The sequence below is a fragment of the Argentina silus genome, assembly GCF_951799395.1.
Source record: "Argentina silus genome assembly, chromosome: 10".
NCBI lineage: Eukaryota > Metazoa > Chordata > Actinopteri > Argentiniformes > Argentinidae > Argentina > Argentina silus.
The window spans coordinates 11344501-11368770 of record NC_139664.1 but is presented as its reverse complement, the minus strand read 5'-3'; the positions used below and the strand labels follow the sequence as shown (position 1 = coordinate 11368770).

Here is a 24270-nt window from a genome sequence, read left to right as displayed (position 1 = left end):
TGGGATGGTCTCACAAGCGGATCTTAAATTAAGTCAGGACTAGACAAACAAGGGAGGTAGATTTAAAATAAAACTTTCAAAATTGTCAGTTAATTTGAATTAAACAAACATTGAAGCTGTGTAGAAACATGTCATTAATGAAATTAATTCAACACAAATGAGAAAGCAGATGAAGCCTTTTAATCCTGGACTAGTTTGCATTTCTAGAATGGTTGCCCTCTGTGGTGTTCATGGGTAATTTCCCAACATTGAGATTGACAAAATGCACTTACATGAAGTTAAACCTGCCTTTGGCTAGGTCTAATTTAAGACTACTTTTCGGTCTAAATTCGCTATTATCTTCTTTCTGGAAATCAGACTTTTTAAATCTAGACTAGGGAAGGTCTGACACTATTTTAAACCATGTCTGAGAAATGCAATTTCAGGTAGTCCAGTTTAAAAGTGCAATTTAGTCTATCATTGGGCTTAATCTGTGTTGGGTCAACTGCCTCTACTGTATAAGTGCTACATTTTTCATCTTGTCCTTTGGCCTTTGCATTCTTTCTACACATACAGTATCAGCATCTGAAATGAAATTGAGAGGTGAAGATATGTGAGGGTTATGAACATCTGGATGAAATCAGAGATGCTGAATAATATGTATGTATGCCATGGTATAGCCTCTGATGCTATGCAGTCAATGCAGAAACTCCACTCTCAATTGACTCATTATTTATTTATTTATTTTTACAGCAGAACCTTACTTGAGCCACTAGAGAGCAGACTTTCCTCAATGTTGTGTCTTTAGGCAAAGTATAGGGAGATTAAGTTTCAATAAAGATGTACAGATTTGCTGCATTTGGTAAGACTTTGAGAGTAAATGTAAGACTCTAACATAGTCTGTCATGATGTGAGTATGTCTTATGATGGCTGTATATGTCTTGTTTCTTTCATGACAGTAAAGTTACCCTCAGCATCGTTCAAACCCAGTAACTGCTGCAGTGCTACAGACTACTACTCTTGTGAATCAGTATGTTCCTCAAAAATCATTCATGTTCTGTGACAAAAATAGAACAAACAGAAACACTATTTTATCCAATTATATATTAGACTTCAGAATCATTGCATTCATTTCTCAGACTTAGAGTGTTCAACAGGTGTACTGTAGCTGCTGTACAGTATGACCACCTTTTTCCCCATAAAAATAAACATTCATAATCTACTCAAGAGTGCTTAGTCGCATTCCTCGAACACCAGCTGCTTTCAGAGGCCAAGGTCGACACTGCTCTGGCGACAATGGTCAAGGACCATTTCACCTTTGCCCTGAATATACAGTACAATAGGCTACAGACACATGTGTCACTTTGTCAGGGGGATACATGTGTGCATCATGTTTTTGTTCCCAGAGGACATTTAACATACTTAAAATGTATTATTTGATTTCACTCACTCCTTCAGTAGTTGATATGTTAATGATATATTCAGATCATAGACACAATGTAATGTTCCTTGCCAAGATCAGCATGATGAGAACTGTATGGAAATGACTGGAACTGAATTAGAATACCCTCTCATTTCAGACTCATTGAGGAACAATGTTGTTCTCTGTGTCCCTAATGAGATTATACAATCTGTAGAGGCTATTTTTAGTAGAACATTTCGAAATTACCTTACCCACATACTGTAAAATGACATTGTTGTCACTGACAGATAATTAAACACTACTTGACTTAATCAATTCATAAAGGGCTTATAAATACCTTATGACATCTATAACTGTATCTTAGTTTATCATTATGTATGTCATTGAACTCTCCTTCTCCTAAAATCACATACAGTAAGCTAATAGTAATTGCACCCGTGGAAGAGAGGTATTACTACTATGTCCCATGTGACGTCTCATCGAAACTACCTTTTTGCTTCAGTTTCAGGTATTGCAACTTCTTTGTCTAAATAGAAAGTAGCATTGTGGGTATTGTAGTTGTATAACTAACTAGAGCCACGTCCATTGAATGGTAGCCTCATTATTTAGAACTACTAGTCCCATAATGTCTATATTTCAAAGCAAACAGTGGCAAGAGCTGTAACGTGAAGGTGTTTGATTTGTCTGACACTCCCTTCCGACAACAAAAAAGTTGGTGTGGAAGTGATAGTGGAATCTTTATTATGGCTTTAAAGTAATATTTCAAACGTCTCTGATACCGTTAATGGTGAGAAATGGTGAGTAAACATTCATATTTATTTTTCTAAAACTCAAGATATAAGCAGTTTTGAACGATGTTGGAAATAGTTGGTAAATGAAATGGATTATACTGTAAATAAATGTCAACCGCAAGGGATAATACATAAAGGGAACGTTGTGTAGAGTTGTCTGTTGTTTGACAGGTTGACTGATTGTATTAAAACAAATTTGCTTTCTAGATACCAAGACAATTTGAACTTTTGTAATGCAAACTGAAATGACTAATTCGGGGGAATCTGCCTTTTATATGTCTCACATTAGAGAATTAAGTGTAGAGTACTTGTAATATGTCTACATTTGTAATACTCTGCTGTATGTAGTATGTCGTTTTGGTTATCTGGCTATTGTGCTCACTATCAACGTATACATATTCTCTCAACGGTGAACAGGTGTTCACCGTTGAGAGAATACTTATTTTGAGATGCAGCAAGGCAGTCAAATTCGACAGAAGGGTCGGCCGCCCACACTGTCCTCACATGAGTGTTAGAGTGACAACTGATTGTTGAATCCTAGACAAGACCAACCTGTTTTTGTGCACTGGTGTAAGAAACCACATTATTAATGACTGACTCACTGCACAGCCAGATACATGAATGAGAAGTCTCCCTTTATGCAAACAAGTTGCACACTGAAATAGTCCAGCGTTAGCTTTGCTTTGTTATGCTCATTATGATTATTATATTTGTGAGAAAACCACTAAAGTCACAGGTGTGGCACCAGAACAAATACGTTTTTTGTGAAAGAAAAAAATCAGTATAGGTATATTATCTGTTGTTTCTTTAGATTCTTTTAAGATTGCTTTTAGATCCATATGCAGATTTAAACCCTACCGAATGTCACCATTGATTTATTACACTGTTGCATATTGGCTTCATACAGCCTGCTATGGGCAATGTCATTCTATCATCTAATTTGATGCATATTCATACTGTGTGTGTAACATGTTTTCATGTTTACAAATGTAAAGATGGCAGCTGCCAGGGCAAAATCATTCCGTCGTGCAGGAAGTATCATGCGGAGCAAATCTGAGGGGACGTTGATTGATCTAGACGACAATGGACCGCTAGACACCAGCAACTTAAATGGTAGAGTAACACTGAGCAGATGTTTACTATTTAATCTAAATTTAAAGTGTGAAAACTAGGGCACATGTATGAAGGCCCATTCAATGAGATTTTAACATTAATGTTTACTTTTGCAAAGACATGTTGCATATGGCAATTTGACATACATCTTCTATATTTTCACAGGTAGTTATATTTCACACCATGTCACAAAACATTCGGAGTGGCCTGTCTTGCAGCCAGAGGTCAAGCATGCAACTCAAACCTCAAATCCATTCTGGAACAACCTGTCTGGATCCAATCCATTTTTAGATGACATTGTACGCACAAACACAGAGAAAACCAGAGCGGACATATCAATCCTTAAAGAGGATCCTTCAAATCTGTTTGTCAGCAATAATGATGATGCCGTAAGCACATCTTCAGATGAAACAAACTTCAGCCATTTTTTGGAACCCAAGCGAAAAATCGCCAACAGATCTGGGAGATGGAGGAGTGCCTCAGACATTCTTGGTGACCTGGAGAGAAAGGAACCGAAAAGGGAAAATAGCCTCAAGTCGTCAAGCACATTTTTGAACCCAGATTTTGAGTGGTTAAAGAATGACAGGGAGGCATACAAAATGGCCTGGTTGAGTCATAGGCAGCTAACAAGGTCGTGCCTTGACCTAGGCCTGATGAGTCAGAGTCCTGGATGGGCTCAGACTCAAGCTGCTGACTCTCAGATAGTCTGCAAGATAGGTCACAGTGGAGGTTCATTACAGTTACCAGACTCAGACATCAGCGCCCATATTCCAGAAGGCCATGTTCTCCCAGGGGAGGTTCAGGAAATCGCACTGAGAGCTATCTTAGACCCTCCTCATGGTCTCAACAACAACTACATGACAACCATGAGTCCACTTCTGGAAGTGACTCTCAGCAACCTCAACACAAAGGAAAATATCTCACTGGAAATTAAAATAGCTGGAGAGGTCAAGAAGGACCCTTTAAGTCAAGTCATGACTACCCTTGTAGGACTTGTGGCTAACAAGAGGGAGGGACCATATCACAAAGTGAAGGACTGTTACATTTACAAGAACATCATGCAGATGACTCTTAAAGACTTGAAGTCACATTTTTATGTCATTGCAGCTGCAGAGGCCTCTGTCATCCAGTCTCCTGCTACTTCAGTTTGTGATTACCTGGACCGTCATATCACTGTGGCAGTTTATGGTCCAAGATACATACATCCATCATTTAAAGTGGTTGTGGTCGTTTCTTGCCATGATAATGTTCCACTGAGGCTTCCATTTTCAGATATCCACAGGGGCAGTAGAAACCTGCCACCTCTTGTACTGCAGCTCTGGGAAAAGCACCAGTTGAAACCAGACAGACTGAATGACCTGCATATTGCAACCAGCATCATAGATTCAAAGTTTGAAATCAAAGCCGAGGACAAAAACAAAGAGGTGAGACAAGGCCAACTCAAAATGGGCAAAGTCCTTCGTCTGCCACTTGAGCTATCCAAGGTTGGCAATGGGGAGATGACACCCTTCAAACTAAGTCTCCAGGTGAGGGAATCAAACAGTGTCACTATAGCACAGTTCCAGGTGCCATCACCTGCAGCTGCACCTATTCGGTCAGAAAAACGAGGTCCAAGGCAGCTGGACAGGCGAAAGGAGATGTCAAAATCACAACCTATCCCTGAGGAAGCTGTTCCAGAATTCCCCAAATTCCAGGACAGACCTGTGAATGTGCAGTGGTATGGGGTGGCACTAAAGTCAGTGCTGCGTCAACCACGAGTGGATTACCTTCTAGAGTACTTCAAGGGTGAAACTGTAGCTCTCCTGTCCAAAGAGACAGTGAGGTCAGTGGGCCAGTCCAAAGTGAAGGAGTGGTACATTGGCTTCCTCAGAGGCAGAACTGGCTTGGTTCACTGCAAAAACGTCAAGCTCATCACCAGAGACCAAGTGATTGACTTCACTGGCATCAACATCACCACAAAGTCACTTTTGGACAACATGACACTGCCGTTTAAGAAGCTTACATACATGTACTCGGCAATCCAGACACTGGTTACTGAACACATCCTCAGCTGGAGGGGCTTCGCTGAGGCTCTGGGATACACTAGCTTGTCATTGGACACAATCATACGGAGGCATGCTGAAACAGAGGCTGACAGGGTGGCCTGTGTGCTGGAGAAGCTGAAGGAAGACTGCCACACTGAGAAGAGCAGGAAGAAGTTCCAGCATGAACTTATGATCGTAAGTACTAAAAAACTGACATGTTGTGTTACTGGGTATGTTTTAGAGCGATAGGTCAGACTTTGGCATTTGTTATGTGTTCATGTGTCTGTGTTTTCTTTTCAAATCCAAGGGTCTCTTGAAAGTTGACTCTCAGGGCCTTGTGGCACGTGTGATACAGAACACAGTCATCCTGTCCACTGCGGTGGAGTTGGGTATCAGGTGGCGGGAGCTTGCTGAGCGACTTGGGAAACTCTCCACTGCTCAGATTGCTGGCTATGAGGCACCACACCGGGGGAAGAGTGGAGAAGTCAGCCCCCAGGTCAGTCCAACAACTGTTACTTTTAAATTATAGTAAGGAACAAATACTAATTTGGACTAGAATCATCACAAGTCATGTGGTCATGGTTCTTCCTGTCCTCTCTATTGTAGTCAATGTGGAAACCTGCATACGACTTCCTGTATTCCTGGAGCCTGCGGTATGGAGAGGGCTACAGGGACATGGTCCAGGACCTCCACCTGGCTCTGGACAAAATGAAGAGCCCAGTCACCAAGCAGTGGAGGCATCTTACAGGGGCTCTCATCACAGTCAACTGCCTAGACATCCTTCGAGCTTCTGCCTTCCCCAAAGCCTAGAACCCACCAATGGCCTTGGAATGCTTACATTGGTGTCATCTTTCACTTGGAAATAGAGTCTTTGTTACAACAATATAGCAATGTTTGTGCTACTTCTTGTGCCACATTTTTACTTACTAGAGAATAACATTTTGTGTTTGTATTTGCACTATATTGTTTGGTTTTGTTCATACAAAGCCATACCCCATGCACCCAGTTATAGACAATAAACAGTATATTAAGTTCCAGTAGCTTCCAGTAAAAAACAAACTATATTGTCATTACATTATTTTGTAAAGGTTTGATATGCATCAGCTTTCTGCTTCCTTTCATTAATCTTCTAAGGACTGAAAACAGCAGAAACCTTATTGTGGTTTGCGACTTTGCTTTTTTGTTAATAGTTTTTTGTCATATAACCTTAACTATAAAAGTTACATTATTTTTATCTGCCAAATGCAAACCTCAGTATTAAGAACACTGCTGTGTACTCAGTGAAACATATTACAATGTATCAGTGTTGTTTGTCTACTTTAAAATAGCATATGTTCCTTAAGCTGTTATATGGAATGTCTTGAATAATAACTAGCTGTACTATATCTGAATAATTCTGTTGAACTGCGAAGAGTAGTACAAATATCTGATTAACATTACTGAAATTGTGACCTGGTGTTTGAAGTATGAATAAATATTACCTATACAGTATATATGTGAATAATGGGTTTATATGCATTTGTCATTGTCAAAGGCAAGTTTGTTGCAAATGAAACAATGAATCACAACACAATTGAGAGACAATTCATTTTCTAGGTGGTGTCCAAGGTTCATAAATCCAATTTATTTTGTAAGCTTTGAGTAGTAGGCATAGTAAGCACTAGCATTATGGTATGTGTCTTACATCGCATTGCAAGTAGATCAAAGCAATTCATGTTGGTCTTGAACTGTCATATCCAAATTCCGTAGTTACACCTGATTTTGATTATTATGGACAATGCACTGACTTAGCTACTAAACTATATTAGTAGACTAATGTTTTACAGTTTTTCCCAATCGTTTAAACACGTTTCCTGAAACTATAGCTCAATTTCTCAAAACTCTAAACACAAAACTGAAAAGAGTTAGCCATTTTGTCAAAACTCTCTCTTCTCAAAACTGATTCTTTCCACCAAAACGATACACACAGCTATCATATGAATATCTCTTACAGAGCATCAGTTAAACACTGGTGTGATAAACATAAAACACAACCATCAAAATACTGTTTATATATGTTTTGGCTTCATGAGGCCATGTTACATATTCAAATGTATAAAATGATGTAGATTTCTTTTTTCTCCTTTTTTAAAGTTTAGGTTTTTTTTTGTCCCAAAATAGATTGCTATTTTATGGTACATACAGTATAAAGACTGTTGCCATATTGTAATACAATACTGCGAATATATCATATAAATATTGCATTGACACAATCATTGTATCAGAATAGGATACAATGCACATTTGTCCATCCAATGAGCTCCAATTGGGCTAAACTCACAACCCAGCTTCCCAGAGGAAACTTATAGTTGATACTATAACATTGTTAGAGTTCTGAGAATACACAAATGTTACCTATTTTGTCAAAACTCACAATAATTGCACTGATAAGTAAAATGAAAAACACTATAGTAATAAAATGTTTAGACTGTCTTTCTGGGGATGTAATGATGAAATCAGTGCACAAATACAAAAAGGTAACAAAGCAAATATTTATTTGTCACTGTAATACAGTAAAATGTTCAGCTGACTGAACTGACTGCAAAAAATAAAGTTACATTACTGTAATTACTGTACAGAGTATAGAAGACTACTGAAGTGGTCACTTACCTATTCTCATCTAAATGCCCGGATAACTGATGCTACCGTGAAGCTGCTCAAATTCGGCTGAACTCGCTGCCCAGCTTCGGTCATTGTTAGGCCATGATGATGAGTACATGGTCAACCAAAGTTGCGCAGATTTCATTAGACATATTGGCTCGCCTTACTCTTCCTCCTCCTCCTCCTCCTCCTCCTCCTCTTCTTCCTCTTCCTCCTCCTCCTCCTCTCACTCTCACTCTCACTCTTCCTCTTCCTCTTCCTCTTCCTCTCTGTTCTCCATGCTGCTCCATTTTTCCCCCAACACAGTAGAGGTCACCTGAGGCCTCTTTTATGCATGATTGAAGTGTTTTGCCAATTGAGTTTGAACAGGTGAGAAGTGAGTGAGACCAATTGGTAATTAGGGTGTGGCATTTTGAAGGCCAGTGTTTTCCAATTGTGCTAAATGATGCGATTTGTGCTTAGAGTTTTGCCAAAATGTGATTTAGAATTTCTACTTGAGTGAAAACAATGGAATTGTGCTTCGAGTTTAGCAGTCAGGAGTCTTGTTGATACATGAGCTTCAAGTTTTCAGAGTTTCACAGTGCATTGTTCAATTTTTTGTGTGTATACAATGGAGAAAAACTGTAAACTTCATGATGGCAATTAGGCCTACTCTTAATTTTAAAGTAAATTAGTAAATTGTATTTTGAAAATCTCAAATAGTATGTTTGCCTAAGAAACACACAACTAAATAAATAAATGGCCAGCTCTCAAATGTTATCAGCATAGATCATGTCCTTGAATGTGAAAGCTTTTGCTGTGTGTTGACTTTCCTTGGTTGACTTCGTTTGCCTTTTGTCACTTCTGTTTATTTAGCCTGGTTTTAACTGAGACCTACAATGACGTTATCAGTGTTAACAACCTAAAAGTATAGTGTCAGTCCTGGTTCTGTTAATGAATGCATACTTATTTAGAGCTGAGAGTGTAATGGGAGAGTAAAAGCAGAGGCATACAAACCATTTATGCAGTTGATCTTACCTCGTGGTTAATGTTTAATTGTGAGTCCACAGTGCTTATACACAAACTGGAAATTGTTGTGTGAGCGGAGAGAACAGATACAAAATGGCCAACAGTGTTTTTTGATAAACCTCTGTTGTTGACAACAGAGAGACAGTTTTACTTCTTTCATATTCTTTTCATATTCCACTAAGTCAACCAAATACATAATTAGAATGGCATTAAATGAAAACCAATTAGGACACCATGCCACATAATGCAGAGGGATGCTGCTCACTGGGCAAAATATTTAATGTGATTGATGGCTACATTTCTGGGATTAATTGGGCAATATAATTTCCGCTGTGCTGAAATGGAGGTCCAGCTCCAGTACAGACCAAGGCTGACCAAGTCAAGAATGCTGCATGCAAGGCAGAGTTGTGTCCCAACTCTACCAGAGTTGGGACACACCAAAGTCAATTGCTTGCACCGAAACTTTAGCCTGACTTATAATTGGCTTTCTTACTCACAAACTTAACTGAAGATGACAGGGCACCAGCTAGTGTACTTGAAATCATCTACAGTATGACCATTCAAACACTGTAAAGGTAATGTTGCAGTCAACAAACACCAACCACTCATATTTGTACACATTATTACTATGTATTTCATGTTGTGGCAGTCAGTACTCTTTCTCCTGGTCTGCAGAGTAGAGCACAGAGTGTTTACACCAGCCTTCATATCAATTAGGGGGCATTCATCATGATGAAGACACAAGACAAAGAGTTCCTGTTTTATGGTGAGTGTTGAGCATGGCTGAGCAAGCAATTTAGATGGAGGACACAAAATCTAGTCCCAGATATCTGGCTTGCGTCAGCCTGTATCATCTGTAGTAGGATAACAGAGGAGAAGCACAGATGGATATCTGATATTTGTTTACATGACAATTCATCGCTGCTATTCATCACTGTTTTTAGAATGTATAAATGTAGTGCCAAAGTAAAAACGTTTGAGTGGTTGAACCGAAGTGCTGATCTCCTAAGCATCCCAAGTGATGACAAGTCTCTGATGTGACAGGCCAGCGAGAGGACTATCAGACAGAGAGTAGCCTACTGTCACACAGGATATCTACCTCAGGTCAGGATTCCTGTCTATTCGCCATTGTCATGTCCAAATTCACTCTTTAAGGACAACTCTACAGCTAAGACCATACTTCAATGTTTCAATGTTTAAAGTAAGCAGATGTTTTAAAATGATTGACATAAAGTTGTTATCTACTTTCTCTTGCTCATTGCTGCAACAGTTCTAACTTGTCTGTATTGTAGCTCCTCTGTCATGCAAGAGGAGAATAAAGGCCCATTCACATCTTTTATAACTGGTTCATGATTGTAAACTGCTTTATGATAACGTTTTTATCATGTTGCATGTAAACAGTCACAGATTACTGAAACATCTAACAGATATCCTCTAGAAATAATTCACAGAAATTTGGTATTGAAATTATTTATCTAGTGCTCTTGCAGTCGACAGCTGGTGGGCTAGGCAGGTAGAGCCTGTACCTGGTGGGCTAGGCAGGTAGAGCCTGTACCTGGTGGGCTAGGCAGGCAGAGCCTGTACCTGGTGGGCTAGGCAGGTAGAGCCTGTACCTGGTGGGCTAGGCAGGTAGAGCCTGTACCTGGTGGGCTAGGCAGGCAGAGCCTGTACCTGGTGGGCTAGGCAGGTAGAGCCTGTACCTGGTGGGCTAGGCAGGTAGAGCCTGTACCTGGTGGGCTAGGCAGGCAGAGCCTGTACCTGGTGGGCTAGGCAGGTAGAGCCTGTACCTGGTGGGCTAGGCAGGTAGAGCCTGTACCTGGTGGGCTAGGCAGGTAGAGCCTGTACCTGGTGGGCTAGGCAGGTAGAGCCTGTACCTGGTGGGCTAGGCAGGTAGAGCCTGTACCTGGTGGGCTGTTCTCTGAGATGGAGCGGGCTCTGACACTCTGCATTACTGTGAGTGATCGGAGTAATGACTGTAAAATCCACTTGCTTCCTCTGGTAAGAGTTGAGTGAACAGAAATGGTGACAAGAGTTGAACATACTTGTCATTCTCTTAATGTCATATTATGATACAGTTAATCATTTTGTCTGTGTACTTCCTGTTTTTACAGACGAATCAAAAACGATTAGATACTGTATAACATAAAGGGAAAGTATGAATTTCCATAAAGATTTACAGCCAGGGTTTTTGTCCCTAGATAACGAATAGACAGGAAATAAATAGCTACCATCCTTTTATGCTTCCTATTTACATGTTGTATAACCAGCGGTGTCAAATTACAGTGTATGCACCTGTGACATGATAATCCCTCATGCAACAAAGGGCAAAATATGCACTCTCTGAACAACTCTCTTTTTAAGATGTGCTCAATTTTAAATAGAATTGATCATTCATGTTGCAGAGAGAGTGAGAGATATGAGTTGTCTACTGCAAAATTAACCATTATGATCCAATTAACCAATGTTATTTCTGAGACAGATCCTGAAATGAAAACATATGTACAGTAGAATGGGGGGAAAACAACTTCAAAACGTGGACTTGGTTTGTGCACAATGTATCTGGTGCCTTCCCTTCAGCACATTGCTAACAAGGGTCGCAGTGAAACCAGAGGAACAAATGAAAAGTGCCCGAGGCAAACCAACAGAAGAATGGACACTGCCTTTGTAGGTCCCCCCTTTTTCAGATGCAGTGAGGCAGTGCAGTTTGTGACTAATGGAATATGACCACTTTTGTTGAGGGAGCCATTTATAGCATCTCATGCAGAGACTGAGTTTATCAGTGAGAACATCAATGTATAGGAGGGTGTATTTATGTAATATTGTGGCAGGAGCTATTTCAGACTGACATCCACTACGTATAAGGCTTGTGGAGTATTAAGGAATTGGATGAGCAGTGTATGAATGCACCATCTACATTGCTGAAACCTGTTGAAATGTAAAATGTAAACATATTAGTTACAAATACTAATGCAGGAATACAATAGCTGAAACAGATATATATGTTTTCAGCTTAAAATACAAGCTCTATTCTACATTCACTCAACATAATGCTGTATCAATGGTCCATAAGTGAAACTATTCAATAGACCTTTTTCCTCTTACATCTAATTATGATGATACATCTTTTAGAGGATGTTATTTGCCCATGTCAGAGTAACACCCCCATGTGTAAAAACTGGACATGGAAGTTATGGGAGGTCAGGTCAAGAACGTCACATGACACACTGGCTGCTGCTGCTGCCGCACTTCAATAGAAAGCCTCAATCCTGGCTACAGCTGTGCACGAGAAAAGTTTGAGACCAAGACCCTTCAGATCAAGGGTGGCGAGAGTGATTGTCTTTCTCAGTGGATGAACGAGTTGCTTTACGCATTGTAAAGCGCACTACTGGCAATAAGTTGTCGTTTTTTTACAGAGAAAATGTAAAGTGGAGCACAGCATCTTCTTTGGTGAAACGATTCCGCCGGGGTTATTTTCACCTGCGTATTTTGACTAATGTTTTTGACGAAAAATCAAGTCCTTACTGCTTTGTTGGCCAGAGGGAGGTAAACACCCTTTGACTGACCACCTCTGAAGGAAAGATGCCCGAGAGAGGATGTGCAGCAGCCGGAAGATCCTCTGGAGTTTGGTTGCACTCTCGGTTTTGGAGATGGGGCTCGGTGCGTCCAGCATCATCCTCGGTGTGGTTGGCATCATCCGAAACCCAACGGCGCACAAGATGCAGCTAGGGGATGCTTCACCAATATGGAGTGGAGTATGTGTAAGTGAAACCGTTTACTTGCATTTCAGTACGAAATCTGCAAAACAAAATACAAAATATATATATTTTATATATATATATATATATATATATATATATATATATATATATATATATATATATACACACATTTTATTAGATATTACGTTTACTAATTCATTTGACATAGGCCTACTTTATTGTTTGTGAAAAGAAGAAAACATGTTTGTTTCATTTTACAGTTTCTCCTCTGTGGACTATGTGGAGTGCTATGTGCAAGAAAGAGGTCAGGATTGATTGTGAGTATTATTTTTTTAACAACGTTTTAAATGTGTGTACTTGCATATGCAGGGAATTCAACCTGCTTGAAAGTAGAGCTGTCTCTTACAGAAACAAGTTGGACGGTAATTAGATATTGAGAAACCTAGTTCAGTCCTAACATCAATCATCTGTATTGTGCTTTCTGTTATTTCCGTTCCTGTGGTTATCAGATGATCCTGTTCTCAGCCTGCTGTATCTGTGGGCTGATCAGTGGGATCCTGAACTTCCAGTTTGTGCGACAAGTGGCTAAACGTCCGGACGCCCTACCTTCTCTCCACCTGGCCACCATGGTCCTGGCCTGCCTGGGCATAGGGGTCTGCACCCTGTTCACCTGGCTCACCTGTCGACTGGCCAGCAGCGAACAGCAGAGGATGTTTATGCAGAGGGAACTCTCTCTGCACCACTCCCACCAGATGAGTGAGAAGGTACTGTAATGTCAGCACCCGGTTATGACATACTGTAGCTTGAATGGAAATGTGGATGTGTATGGAAGGGGATAAGGCTCAAAACTAGCTTTTTATAGCTTTTATGGAGCAAGTTTCTTATTGTGTTAATGACTGTGAGATCCCATCACTATCCTGCAAGACAATCCCATTAGAAAAGAAAATACATTTAAGAAGACATTTGTTTGGATGCAAAACAAAACTTCAGCTACCCACAGGCGAGCAACATGCAACATGAACAACAGGTGAGGTGAGATAGCAACGTAATATTATGGATTTAATTAACACAAATTGCAAGAATGTCACAGAACATCATCAATCAACCCAGGCAGCCAGGCTCGAAGTTTGGACAGTATGAATAATGTAGTGGCCCTCTGTCATCTGTAAGCTAAAGGGATGGACCTATCTCTATATGTAATAGGCGGTGGGCCGAGGCACTGTATCTGCTTTAGTTTTTGAGATGATTGATCCCTGGCGAGGGAGGAGACAGTTATTTATTATAAGTTACATATATTTTTTCTCAACACATTTTCGCTTGTTGGCAATGTCAATTCTTGCAAATTTTTTAAAACTTGCTAGTCGATCATGCAAACGGAGGACATTACTAAATAGTTAACCAATCCAAAACTTGTGTTACCATCTCGTGACCTTTAGTCTGCCAATCACATTCTTTGATGGGACAAGGCTGACCCTATCTGCTGTTGCTTTGCAATGTTGTTCTCTCGTTGGAAAGAGTGGCTTTATTTGGCGTGGGCTATGGCCAGTAAATAATTATTAACTAGAAAAAGTTCCTTGTGGGCTTGCAAAGTCTTGTTTTGGTAGTAGAAAAACTTCCACAGATGGTTTGGACAACACCCCCTTCCAAGACAACACACATGCACACCCAAGGGAGAACAGAGCTCAGGGTCAGCCATATTCAGTGCCCCTGGAGCAGTTAGGGGTTAAGTGCCTTGCTCAAGGGCACAACAGCAGTGATAGGGACCTTAGATATGATGCCAGTAACCTTCCAGTTACCAGCTCACATCCGGCTCCCTCCTGGAGTGGGGATCAAACCAGCGACCTGCCGATTGCTGGCTGGCTTCTCTAACCTCTAGGCTACCTGCCGCCCCTACAGATACTGTAGATCAATAGATGAAAGTAGGTTAGATAGATAGATACTGTAGATAGATAGACAGATGAAGTTAGATGGATGAGGGAAAGATAGATAGAGAAGGATAGACAGGGAGAAGCTGGTTTGGTTGGATGGATGAATGGATAGATAAAAGAGAGGATGGATAGATTAGAGAGGGGAGGTAGAATGTATCATAGGAACCCAATGATCTTCATAAAAACCCATGTTCATTCATGCAACTTAAAAAGGCTTAAAGTTTAAAAAGTCTAAATAGTAGAAGAAGAATTGGAATAATAATAAGTAGAAAAAGAAGTTCCATAAGAAAATGTGTGGGCTTTTAAAGTGTTATTTTGGTAGTGGATAAAGTTAGAAGAAGTATGAAGTATGAGCAATAACAATAATTGGACTTGATGAAACAAGCCCACTATTTAACTAGAAAAATAAGTTCCAGAAGAAACTTTGCTGAAACAAGCCCACTAAAGAAGCCCACTAAGCTCAACGCCGATCGTCCAAAATAAATGACTGCACCTATGTTCCTTAAGAGGGAAAATCTGGTATAACTCTGCTCTCTACTCTACTAGGAATTTGCTGAGCGATCAAGTGTCCCCCAAGTTTCATACAATGAAGAAGAATCACCGCCATGATAGAGGACATAAGGAATAATGTCATAATCAACAATGCTACCGGATGAGAGTAGAGGCTTAACTATCTGCTCACAGAAGAGGATGGATGCTAAATGATGCACCTGAATTGAATAGCCCCACTTGCATGGCTTTGAAGCACAGCGAAATAGTGGGCAAAAGGAGCAGAGCATACTACAGCCACAGGCAGAAAATAACTACCAGGAGATTGTAGAGGTTGGGACTATGGGATGCAGTTGAAGACCCACAGTAATTGGTTCAGCGTTTGACTGGTCATAAATCAAGTTATGCAAGATCTTTTTCCAAGCCATAGATTGTAGTTTCCAGCAGTATTATTCTTGGAATAACAAGAGATTTGGAAATGTTATGCTGTATTGTTTATTTGATAAGCATGCAAATGGCACAGCATCGTTAGGCCATTCAAAAGTGTATCAAAGTGTATCGAGTGTATGAATATGAATAAAATATGAGAAATATTATGCTACATTTCAGTCTGATTATCAAATACATTAACATTAATAATTTGAAACTATACAGTATATTTGAAATTGCTGGGGAAATTACAGACTGTGGCTTTAATAAAAAAAAATGCTTCTAGTTAAACATCGGCCATGTTCGACCTGAAGACCTCGTATATAAAACCTCTCGTTTTATATACAAATCTAAATCAGTCACTTTAAAATATCTCCTTTGCTTCTGTCGTCTTTCACGTTTCAGCTGCTAGTCGCGGTGGCTCCCATCATTTCATTTGGGGGACATATGCGATCACATACTTCGCCCTTGATTCGACCAGATCGGAAAACGATGCATTAAATGGATGTTTCTGCCTTTTTCATGTTTGGGTGAAATATCATATTACCCTGAGTTGTCCTCATAGGCCAGGAGTGACAGCTTCTCCGGTTCTCCGTTTTCCGCTTTGATACCACAGCACAGGCTAAAAGTTAGCATCGCCCTCTTAATAGACAGGATTCCGACGGCACTTAACATCGCATCTCCTAAATCGCATTTCACCAAAACATTAAAATAGGCTGAACCATCACGATATGATTTTTTTTTTTTAAGTGAAGCGAGGTATCCGTTAAACGTTTAATCAAGTTTGTAGAGCTACTATATGGTTTTATCTTTGTATGACTAACATATATCGCTAAAGGTTTATACAGTATATACGTCCAAATTCCAGACATCTTACATCTGCATGCATAATTTTATTGAATTTTAAGCAACGGAAGACAAAAGTAAAATCTCAAGTCTTAAATGCACTGATTGTGTACTTTATTCTTATACAATTATTTGAATGTGTATTGACATTATGTTTTTTGACATTGTGTATGTCACCTTTAATTATGGTGTAACTTCTATGATGCTACACATTTGAGATGTCCCACTCATGTTCCAGTTCCATCAGCCGATAGTCTCAGTCTCTCTGGGTTCCGAGATATGCCGATACTCTACTCAAATCTGTTTGCATTATTTTGTCAGGAGCCCACCATACCAGGGCACACAGTGCAAAGGAAGCTGTGATATTTCTGAGAACTCCACTAGAGGGAGCAATCTGTCTGTTTTTAACGGAAGAGACCGATTATTGTGGAACAATAAAACAGCATAGCAAATATGCAAAACTGTTGCTATATGCCCAGAAGATAGGAGATTGAAAATAAAGTTGAACTTGTGCACCCTTGGGCAAATCCATCACCTGAAAATGTCCAGTTTTATTTTTTAAGATTATCTCCAAAGACATAATGCAGAGTCTGCCAAGGAATCCAAGTATTCCATGAATTTTGTTCATGTATTCTTGCTGCCTCATCCCTTGCAAAGTGAGAATACAGGCTCTGTCCTGGGAGCCCTGAGAACAGCCAGAACTTCCTGTAAAGTGAAACCTCCTCCCAAGGACATCCCAGCCTTCATCGGGACATTGGACAGGGTGAGAACCCACAAACAAAGCTCACCTCAGCAGGTCTGTCACATAAATCTGTTGCCACTGTGATCCAGGTGGGGTTAGGGAGTCTTTGACAGACTGCTATGTTTTCTTTTGTTTTCTTTTTTTTGTGTGAACCCCCCCCCCCCCCCCCCCCCTCCACGCTGCTTCACCTGGCTCTCATCCCAGCTAACTGACTGCCAAGAAGAGCTTATTCCATTATTCCATTCCTTTGTTTCTTCCTTCTGGAGAGAATTTGAGGAAGAGCTTATAGAGTAAGACATCTTTATGTTTTGAAGGTCAATAGGGTCCTCTTAGACAGTGATGAATAAATGCCAGCTGTAATTATGTACAGTAAGACCTGTAAGAGTGTAAGTCAGTGTTTCTACTGCCCAGAGGAGAGCATCAACAAAGATGTCAATAAAATAACATTTTTTTCAGGATTCTACACAAAACCTGTTTCCACATGATGTTCTTCAATCTTTGATTGTACAGTCATTACAATTCCATGGGTAACTTTCCAAGCGCATCAGTCATTGGACATTTTTTCTTTCTTTTTTTTGTTTTGATTTAAGTGTGTTCTTTAAAAGACATCTTGACCTGAAAGATAATAAAACATAAAAAAAGGTTAATGAAAAGGTCTAAGGTCAATAAAAAGGTCTAATTCTGAACATATTTCATGCTAACTGTGCGTTTGAGCAGTACAGATAGGGAGTGTTTTTCTCACTTGCTCCCTGTCATGGCCTCCCTAAGAGAGGCCTCATTCATCTTTGTCTGAGTTTTTTGGGGGGGCTCTATACTCTAAAAGTTTGGTTTTGAAATCAAACAATTACTATGAGGTTAAAGTATAGATTCTCAGCTTTTAATTGTGGGTATTTGCATAAATATTGGTTTCACCATTTAGAAATTCCGACAATTTGTATAAATAGTCCCCCTATTTCATGGCACTAAAAGTATTGGGACAGATTCATATTATGTCCAAATTAAGCACTCATGTTTAGTATTTGGTCAGATATCCTTTGCATGCAATAATTGCCTGAAGTCTGTGACACATTGACCCCAGCAGATGCTGGGTATCTTCTGTGGATGCTCTGCCAGGCCTGTACTGCAGCCATCTTCAGTTATTGTTTGTTTTTAGGGCTTTTTCCCTAAAATCTTATCTTCAGGAAATGAAATGCATGTTAAATTGGATTTAAATCTACACTCACTGAGAACTTTATTAGGAACACTATACTAATGCTGGGTAGGGCCTCCCTTTGTTTTCAAAACAGCCTCAATTCTTCATGGCATTGATTCCACAAGATGGGTAAATTGTGGCCATGAAGGGATGCACATGGTCAGCAACAACAGTCAACAGTCAAATAGGCTGTGGCATTCAAGCAATGATTGATTGGTATTAACGGGCCCAAAGTCTGCCAAGAAAACATTCCCCACACCATTACACCACCTCCACCATGAGAAGGTGTACAGGTGTTCCTAATAAAGTGTTCAGTGAGTGTATATATTGAATTGGCCAGTCAAGAACTTTCCACTTTTTGGCCCTGAAAAACTCCATAGTTGCTATAGCAATATGTTTGGGCTCATTGTCTTACTGTATGATGAAGCACCATCCAATTAATTTGGAGGCATTTGCTTGTACTCGAGTCAACAAGAAGTTTCGGTACACTTCAGTATTAATTTTGCTGCTGCCGTCAGCAGTTGCATAATCAATTAAGACAAGTTAGCCAGTCCTAGTGTCAGCCATAGAGTACATGCCCAAACTCCTCCACCATATTTCACAGATGAGGTGATATACTGGTTAATTTTTTCTCCAAACGTTCCTTTTGCAAACGCTCTGGTACATGATAATAATCGTCTTATCTGTCCACAACGTACATTACACTTACATTTATGGCATTTAGCAGATGCCTTTAGCGACTTACAACAAATACATTTGTTTAAGTAACGAATCATCTATCCATCAGTCATCATAAGATGAAGTAATCAATGCTCAGACCAGGGCCCATAGGCAGTCACAATGCTAGAAAAACGCTAGGCAAAGCTTTTGTCCAGAACTCTACAGCCTTCTTTTCCTTTTTTTTCTCACTTTTTAGCAAACTGTAACCTGGTCATCTTGTTTTTTAGGCTAACTAGTGGTTGGTTTGCACCTTGCAGTAGCCTCTGTAGTTCGGCTGGTGAAGTCTTCTGCAGATGGTAGTCTCTGACACATCGCCTACCTCCTGGAGAGTGTTCCTGATCTGTCGGACAGTTGTTTGGGGATTTTTACATAATTATGCTGAAAATGTTTTGGTCATCCACTGCAAAGGTCTTCCTTAACCTACAGTACCGGGCCGTGCGATTGCTGAGCTAACCAGTCCTTGACTTTCAGTGACACCTCTTTCCTCATGTTGACAGACACCAATAGCAGACTCCAAAGGCAAACACAAAGCCTAGAATCAAGACTAGACATTGACAGCTCTCTTATGCCAGCAGAAATGATGGGACAGAACACATCTGACTAACCAGAAACACCTGTCAAGCCAATTGTTCCAATACTTTTGATGCCATGAAATAGGGGGACTATGTATAAAAAGTGTTTCTAAGTTGTGAAACCAATATATACACAAATACCCTCAAATAAAAGCTGAGAATCTGTACCTTAACTTCATAGTAATTGTTTAATCAAATCCAAAATTTTCGAGTATAGAGTCAAAAGAAGAAAAACGTCTTCACTGTCTCAATAATTGCGTAGGGCACGTATGACTGAGAGTAATCCTGCAACAACAGACAGTTAGGTCCACACTATTTGTAAGGTAATTTGTACATAGACCAGGTGGGGTGTGAATGTGAGGTTTGTTGTTTCTGCAATGAATGCTACTGTACATTTTTATTTGAGGCTAACCAACACACAACCAACCTTCCCCCATTCTGCAATAAATGTGTATCTCAAGGCGTATTTCGTTCGATGATCACTTATGAACTGCATATTTTGCTAATAATGTTGATTACCAAACCTATTTTGGAAATTCTGATAGTATATGTCATTTGGGTCTTGAATTATAGTTTTGACTATATGCATTCAGATGAGGAAGAGATTTTAGACTGGAAACACATTGTCAATCCAAGGGGTGGCGCTATTGCATTGTGGGTAAATTACTCTCTGCTGTCACTCGTTATATGAAACAGAGATCATTCTGGTTTGATCAGAAAAATAAATGCTCCCCTCTCAACCCTTTTATTGATATTGAGAGGGACAATACATAATTGCAAAGTGAATGCATGTATCAGGTATCAAAAGAAATGCAAATGAAAGGGATCTGCACTGTGTGCCACTGTACTGTCTTATCACTTGAGATGATGTTAATAAAAGGAGAAGCCCTGGGAAACGTTTGAGTATCAGATACATTATCATGTTATTTTGTACTGTCCTTTCCTCTGCATTTCATGTTTTCTTTTGTCCCCGGTAATCCACTGCCACTTCATTGCTCTCTGTAAAGACTTTTAATCTGCAAACTCATGAGATTAATGGTTCTTTATAATCTTTTGGAATTTGCGGGTTTACAAAAGTCTAGACAAAACTAAATTTACAGCACAGTACATAACCGACATGGAGAAAGTTGGCAGGAGGATTTCATCCTGGTTTAAGGGCCTCTCGTAGGATTCTGTGAATGTAGCCGAAGTTAACTCTTTTAAAATTAAGAAAATACTTTTCTTAATTAACAAAAACCTTTCCATCCAAAATAAACTTTATGCAATGCCAATAATACACCCATGATGTAGGTAAACATGATTTGGGAGCGTTGTGTTGTACACAGAGGGGCATGGCTTGTTAGTGTGTGTAACTGGAGTACCTGGCCCCTCAGTGGCTGATTACTGTCTTTGAGCTTAAGTTTCTGATGCCGACAGCCCTAAGAGCCATCCACAAATCACTGTTATGAACAGAAGCATTCTTCTGTCCTCTGGGGTATATAGGGCTTCATTTTGTTCCCCTCCATGATATATGCTGAGGGCAAGAAGTCATTTAGCTTTCAATTTATTAGCCTGTTGATTTATATCCACTATAAAGTGCTGGTGGTGTCTACTCCCCACCCCCCTCTGCAGAGTACACTCTAATAATTTGGTGACAGATGATGTGAAAGCAGAGAAAGTTCAACAATTAGTAAAGTCAAAACAAACACAGGTTTACAGTTTCTCGGGCCACAGTTAATCTATCACTCTCATGGTTCAGTTGGGAAGGTAATGAATTCATGATGAAACCACTGCCACGGAAGGCGGTCCTCTTGCAGAGAATACAGAGCAATACTAACTGGGTTCAGAGATGTGATAGATTACCTTGAAGGCATGTACTGATGAGTTTCTACAAGTGGATGGATTTGTTGATTCACTCGTTGATCCTTCCTAAAACCAACTCATTCATAAATCACTCAGCTGTATGCGATGAAGACACTACCAAATTTGGAGCAAATATTGACAGTGCATAGCAAAAGTAAAAGTACCAACAAGACATACAAAAAAACATTGCTATTTTCAGTAAAACAGTGAATCGGCATCATGGTGCTTCATCCCCGAGTTATTACCTCCAGAGGTTCAAATTGACATTATATATTGTAACTGAGATCTCAGTATCCCAGTAGTCCTGATTTATACAGTGGAAGTGCAGTGAAAGTACAGATAAACATTACTCGTTGAGTTACAAGGAGTATCTACACCGCTGATTATACATTAAAAACAGTTTGCTGTACTTGTGGCAAGGAGTTCAATGCCTGCCCTCTGACTAATCATTGTTTGGAACAGCGTTTCAGGACCACCTCTGGGAATGGTGAAAATACAGCTTCATGACTCACTGGGAGAGAGGAAATTGTCAAGTGTTTGGAAGACTGTTTGTGAGTAATCACTATGGTGTGCTGGGTCACTTCCACATTCTTAGACACCTCACTGTGCTCTCACTCACTCTCACTTTTTCCATCAGCCACACACACTTACAGAGACAATCCCTCACTGTATCACACTGTGATAAGGCTCAGGAAAGTTGGCAGGAGAAATCTGATGGGCCCTACATGAACAATCTCTCTGAGAGACAAACAAAAACGACCTCAATTTACAGCAAATTCCTCAATTATTGAAATGTTTGGTAGAATCCTATAGCACTAGCCTGCACTGAGTGTTTAGCTCTCTCCAATCGCCTGTGGTACGAGATGAGGTTATTTGTGTTGATCTGATCCCGTCCCATCGTTCTGTGAGAGGTTTTGTCAGGTGTGCTGGGACCGTCTGGGGGTGATGCAGGGAGGGTGCTTGCTGACAGGTCTTGCTGATGTAGCAACCACCACTCCCTCAGTTCCTCCAGTAATGTAAGAAACAGATGTGGGAGAGCTGGTGAGAGATGGGGAGGGATTAGGTTTGATGGGGACGACTTGAGCAGTTCAATATTGACAAAGTAAGCTTGCAGAAAAGAGCTCTGTGTGAAGTATCCCTTTAATGGGTCATTTCAGTATTTAAGAATACTGTGGCATGATTACTGAAAGTTGTGTTATACTGAAATTATATTGCTGTTGATGTGATGTGCACGTGTGTGTGTGTGTCAGGACCATGTATGCAGCAGAAACTATCTATCCATGACCATCTCACAGAATATATGGATAGTATTTCTTGACTGATTTATGGTGAAGTGAGGTCATGATAATGCTTTGGAGTGGAAGGAGACGCCTTTCACGCACAAGTGCATTGCACATATACAGCGGAGCCTACAGAATGGCATGATTTTCTGAGCCACTGCTCATTCCTGTAACACAAACGCATTCCTCTTACCTTCCCTGACCTTAAGAGTGGCCAACAGATGGTCCACAGAGCCAAGGGCTGCAGGTGTCCACGCTCCACTAAAACAAGTCTGTAATGTGTTCCACAGACTCAAACCCTAGCTGTCTGAACTAAGGCACTACGATTCACTCTCCCCTTTATGCACATTTATGTCATTTTAGTTTCCACGGCTGGTGATGCATCATAGTGTTTACAGGAAACCAAAAGCTACAATTTATACCCAGTGTTGTATTTTCTTGAAAGTGACCATAGCTTGACCCAAAGCCTTGAATGCAAAATTCAGTTTATAGTCAAATACAGTTTATAGTTTGAGTAGGGTTATTTCATTCGAATGTTTAAGTTGAGAAGACATCCCCTCAACCTGCATGCTAGCAGGCTGAGTGTGTGTGCGTGTGTGTGTGACTCACACTCTGGAGAGTCTACCCAGCTGGGTGGTCAGGATCACTCGACGGGACCGCTGGTCACCACATTAACGTGCATAAATAAACAGCGCCTTGGAAACACAATATGAAATCTAGTTAATGAGCGTGAATTGAGATTAGGGAAGATAAATCGCTCCAAGTGTGTCCTCACGGCTAATTTCTGTCAGTCAAGAGGGAGGACAACCAAGTTGAAGAGATCCATATTCCAAAAACAACATGGTTGGAGAGGTAGCCTATTGTGTCCTGACAGATTGCTCTGACTTGGGGAGGGGGAGGTCACCTCTCACTGACACGCTGGGAAGAGCGGAGGTGAGCTGAATGTGGTGGGAGATGGGAAAGAGATGGGAAAGTACACAGCTGCAGTTCAGAGGAGAACTAGTGTTGTCACTGCCTCACATAATTTAAGACGGACAGCCTGCAAAAATTCTTTGAATCTCTTGTTGAATTTATCATAGTATGCGCTTGTTGGGCTAAGAGCCACCTGACCTGCCTCAGAAAGGCTGTAGTGGAATGTAGATGGCTCTCATATAATTCACAATACTTGTCTATCGCGTGGGCTGCTATATTTCTCTCTCTCTCTCTCTCTCTCTCTCTCTCTCTCTCTCTCTCTCTCACTCACTCTCTTTCTCTCTCTTTCTCTTTCTCTCTCTCTCACTCTCACTCTCGCTCTCGCTCTCTCTCTCCTGATGTGAAGTGTACAGGCTGGGACACCACTGTGTCTCCCAGACTCGTGGGGCGGGGAACCAGCGGGAGCATCCGTCCTGTTCTTCTGTTGTTTTTGGCGATGGGTTGGGGACCCTCCTCTGTTCAGAGCACTCCCTGGGCCCTGACACCCCGCCCCCACGCCCCTGCCCATCATCCCCCCTGTCCGCCATTTATCCTCCTGTGCAGCTGGAGCACTCTGTGTGA

General features: G+C 40.5%; 2 protein-coding genes across 3 annotated transcripts; both read left to right on the top strand.

Moving 5' to 3' along the window:
* Nucleotides 1–2106: 2106 nt before the first annotated feature.
* On the top strand, nt 2107–6805 carry macc1 (MET transcriptional regulator MACC1; the record flags this gene model as incomplete). 2 transcript variants are annotated; one of them, XM_083679389.1, is made up of 5 exons in its annotated part: nt 2107–2199; nt 3189–3306; nt 3472–5525; nt 5638–5826; nt 5937–6805. In XM_083679389.1, 5 exons carry the CDS (start codon nt 2197–2199, stop codon nt 6138–6140), a joined length of 2568 nt encoding a protein of 855 aa, XP_083535515.1. In that variant the 3' UTR covers nt 6141–6805. The 2 variants fall into 2 exon arrangements, with proteins under 2 accessions (XP_083535515.1, XP_083535514.1); XM_083679388.1 differs by lacking the exon at nt 2107–2199 and having other exon boundaries at nt 3171–3306.
* Nucleotides 6806–12571: 5766 nt separating this feature from the next.
* tmem196b (transmembrane protein 196b) lies at nt 12572–24270 on the top strand (the record flags this gene model as incomplete). Its single annotated transcript, XM_083679401.1, has 4 exons — nt 12572–12736; nt 12958–13014; nt 13207–13461; nt 24088–24270. The coding sequence occupies 4 exons, from the start codon at nt 12572–12574 to the stop codon at nt 24268–24270; spliced, it is 660 nt and encodes a 219-aa protein (XP_083535527.1).